At 50.5% G+C, this 3,837-nt stretch overlaps 1 protein-coding gene across 1 annotated transcript; it reads right to left on the bottom strand.

Moving 5' to 3' along the window:
* Positions 1-3,261, bottom strand: fzd8a (frizzled class receptor 8a). The gene has a single exon (XM_014976011.2). It carries the CDS (start codon positions 2,631-2,633, stop codon positions 897-899), a length of 1,737 nt encoding a protein of 578 aa, XP_014831497.2. The 5' UTR covers positions 2,634-3,261; the 3' UTR covers positions 1-896.
* Positions 3,262-3,837: the final 576 nt, after the last annotated feature.

The raw sequence follows: 3,837 nt of genomic DNA on the forward strand, positions 1-3,837 counted from the left end.
TTGACATTTATCCAATGTTTTATTGTCAAAATAAAAGTCATATTTGCTTTGTCAGAAAAAAAGAGGCATCTCTACACTTTGTACACATTTACAATATCTTATAAAGGTTTCCTTTATACACAAATATACACAGTTGTATTTTACATTAGCTTTATATAAATACATTTGAAATTACAAAATGAAGGACCCGTAAAAAAAAAAAAGAAAAAAAATACTTGGGCACGATTAAGGCTTTAATTTACCCCCCTCCCCTCCTTTTTCCTCTCTCTCTCTCTCTTTCCCTCTGTGATTGAATTCTGCATTTTTATCTGCCAGAAAGTAGATAAAATCGTTGTAAAAAAATTGCTTACACTCAATAAGTAATGCCCTGTTTTCTCAGTCTGTACCTCTACCAGAGCCGACCCAAGGTATATGCAAACTAGGACCTCCTCCCCTCCCCCAAAGAGCACTTGACAATACACAGAACCAGCTTGCAAACACTTTAATAATTTAACGAGTATCATATTTTAATTAATTTCTGCAACTTTGTCCTTTCTGTGACTTTTCGTCCATATGTCAACTTTTCTTTAAAGTTTGGGATTGAAACTTTAAACTTTACCCCGAGTTGCTCCAACTCACTCAAGTGCATAATAGTTGTGATAAATGTGATGGAGCCCCTCTATTCTCACCCTCGAAATGAAATTCTACCTTGGGCCTCACATAACCTTGGACCGGCCCTGTCTAATACATATAAACAGAAGGGAATTAGCTTGGTGTGAATGCCAGGTACAGCTCAGCAGCAGTTCATTACAATGCAAATTGTTTCAGAACACCATGTGATGGGTTATCTCCCAAACAATTAGTAGTCCTCTAAGCCGCTTTAACACCCCAACATCCCTCCCACCCCCTTCCCACATTCAGACCTGGGACAGCGGCATCTGCTTGGGGCAGGATACGGAGCTGGCCGTGCCCGACCTCCACGTCAGTCCCGTGCTAACGTCGCTGTACATGGAGCCCCCCGTGCCCTTGCTGCCCCAGCAGCAGCGGGTGCAGAAAGTCCTCCAAGAGTCCACGGTCTTCCCGGACCAGATCCACACGCCGGACGTGATGCCCACCAGAAGGCACATGAAGTACTTGAGCATGAACACCGCGTAGTCCGGACTGCGGCGGTCCCGCTCCAGCAGGCAGTTGGAGCAGTTGTGCGTAATCTCCCAGCTCTGCCGGTTGTGCTGCTCGTAAAAGTAGCAGGCGACGATCACAGTCGCCGGCACCGTGTAGAGCACCGTGAAGATCCCGATCCGGATCATCAGCTTCTCCAGCTTGTCGGTCTTGGTGCCGCCTTGCTTGATGACGCTGCGGATCCGGAACAGCGACACGAATCCGGCTAGGAGGAACATGGTCCCGATGAATAAATAAATCACCAAAGGCGCCAGGACGAAGCCGCGCAGGTTGTCCAAGTTCTGGTTCCCGACGTAGCAGATCCCGGCCACGGAGTCTCCGTCCACGGAGCTGAGCGCCAGCACCGCGATGGACTTCATGCTGGGGATGAGCCAGGCGGCCAGGTGGAAGTACTGGGAGTAGCCGGCAATCGCCTCGTTGCCCCACTTCATCCCGGCTGCGAGGAACCAGGTGAGGGACAGGATGACCCACCAGATGGAGCTGGCCATGCCGAAGAAGTAGATGAGCAGGAAGACGACGGTGCAGAGCGCGGGGCCGGTGGTCTGGTAGTGGATGTGCTCCAGCTCGAACTCCCGGTTGCACGCCACCTTCTCGTGCCCCGCGATCAGCCGGACGATGTAGCCCACCGATACGAACATGTAACAGGCGGACAGGAAGATGATCGGCCTCTCCGGGTACTTGAAGCGCTCCATGTCGATGAGGAACGTGGCCACGGTGGCGAAAGTCGACACGAAGCACAACACTGACCAGAGTCCGATCCAGAAGGCGGTGAACGCCCGCTCGTCGTGCGTAAAGTACGAGTTGTGGCACGGCATGGCGCAGTTGGTGATTTGGCCGGTTTTGACTCGGTTGTACAGCGGGTGGCGGTCGGTGTTCACCGGCACCATGGGCTCCAGACACTTGCAGCCCGGCTCGCACGGAGCGTTGGGCGGCTTGTACTTTCCGAGTCTGCCGGGCTTGCTTTTAGCCGGGCTAGACCCTTTCCCCGGGTGGTTGGTGGGCTTCGACAGCACGGGGGAGACCGTGGTGGAGTCCGTCCGGTTGTAGTCCATGCACAAGGTGTCCGGGTTCCCCTGCACCGGCAGCAGGTCGCACTTCATCCTGTCCGGCCAGGGGAAGCCGTACTGCCTCATGAGCGGCGCGCAGCCGGCCCGGGCTCTCTCGCACACGCTCCGGCACGGCGGAAGGGGCTTTTTGTAGTCCTCCAGGCAGATCGGGGTGTACATGCTGCAGAGGAAGAACTTCAGGTCCGGCGAGCACTGGATCTCCACCAGAGGCCAGAACTGGTGCACCTCCAGACCGGCCTCGTCCTGCGTGTCGTGGTTGAACTGATTGGGCATGTAGGTGTAGTTGTAGCCGATCCCCTTGCACAGGGGCACGACTATTTCCTGGCAGGTGATCTCCTTGGCCGCGGTGCCGCTGGATCGGGGAAGGAGAGCGAGGCAGAGGAGCAGGTAGATCCCGAGCAGGTCCATGACTCCGGCGAGTCGCGTCCCCTCCCCTGTGCGGCTCGGATGCGAGCAGATCGGGTCAGATGTCGCGCGCCGAGCCCATCTCGCCTGCCTCGGGATCCTGCATGGAGTTGCACGCGACGTGCAAGCCGTGTTTACTTTGAGCCGAGGAGGAGCAGCAGCAGGAGGAGGAGGAGGGAGAGAGGGGTGGGGGGGTAGTCAAAGATGGCTGAGATGAGATTTCAGCTCCACAGCAGCTGCTGTCAGTATCCAGTCAGTCCTCCAAAAAAAGACAAAAAGAAAAAAAAAAGAAAAAAGAGAGAGGGGAGAGAAAAATAAAAACACAGCAACCAGGGCGCGCGGCTGTCCGGGCGACGTAAAACAGAAACGTGGCGGCCTCCTTTTCTTTCCGTCCAGAAACACGATGACTGCATTCAGTCTGCTCCCCCCGCCACAACGTCGCGCGGCGCTTCCATACAAATCATGAGCTCCACGACGGAGCGTCGCTCATTTATACGGGAGCCTGGCTGGACACGCCCCCTGCGCGGCTCGGCGAATCACAGAGCGGCAGAGGCGGAGCTTCCCTCTCCAGTCACTCACTGTTTACATACACAAGCCGTAATGATGCACAATTTCTGCTCTAGTCCCATACATCTGCTAAGAAGGACATATTCTCTGTGGTTAAATACGCGTTTTCTAAACACATCAGTCACAGTTATTTATTTTCATTTCCTGTATAGTGATGAAAAATATATAGCTATATATATATATATATATATATATATATATATATATATATATATATATATATATATATATATATATATATATATATATATATATATATATATATAGCTAGAATTATAAAATACTTTCTTATTAAAGGGGTGATATTGTGTAATTTTATAGCATAATTAAGTAACTGTTCAGATATTATAAAAATGCTGTATCTATCAAAAATGATAAAGAAATTTGAGTTAGCACTCAGAAGTTGTTCATATGATAAGCCCAGCGGATATTCAGTTCCGTCAGGTGTTTGCTAATTGCTGTTGCCACTAGTCTGAAGGAACTGAGTGGGGGGAGTCACGGGAGATTAAAGGATTTCTCCAGCATGCATGAAAAAATCTAGGCAACACTTGACTTATGTTATTGATGATGGAGTAACATTATAACATGACGTAAAGCTCAAAACGTTTTACATAATACTCCCCCTTTAATTAATTATGGA

The sequence above is a fragment of the Poecilia mexicana genome, unplaced genomic scaffold (genome assembly GCF_051168715.1).
Source record: "Poecilia mexicana isolate PSO_F unplaced genomic scaffold, ASM5116871v1 scaffold_20, whole genome shotgun sequence".
In the NCBI taxonomy this organism is placed as follows: domain Eukaryota; kingdom Metazoa; phylum Chordata; class Actinopteri; order Cyprinodontiformes; family Poeciliidae; genus Poecilia; species Poecilia mexicana.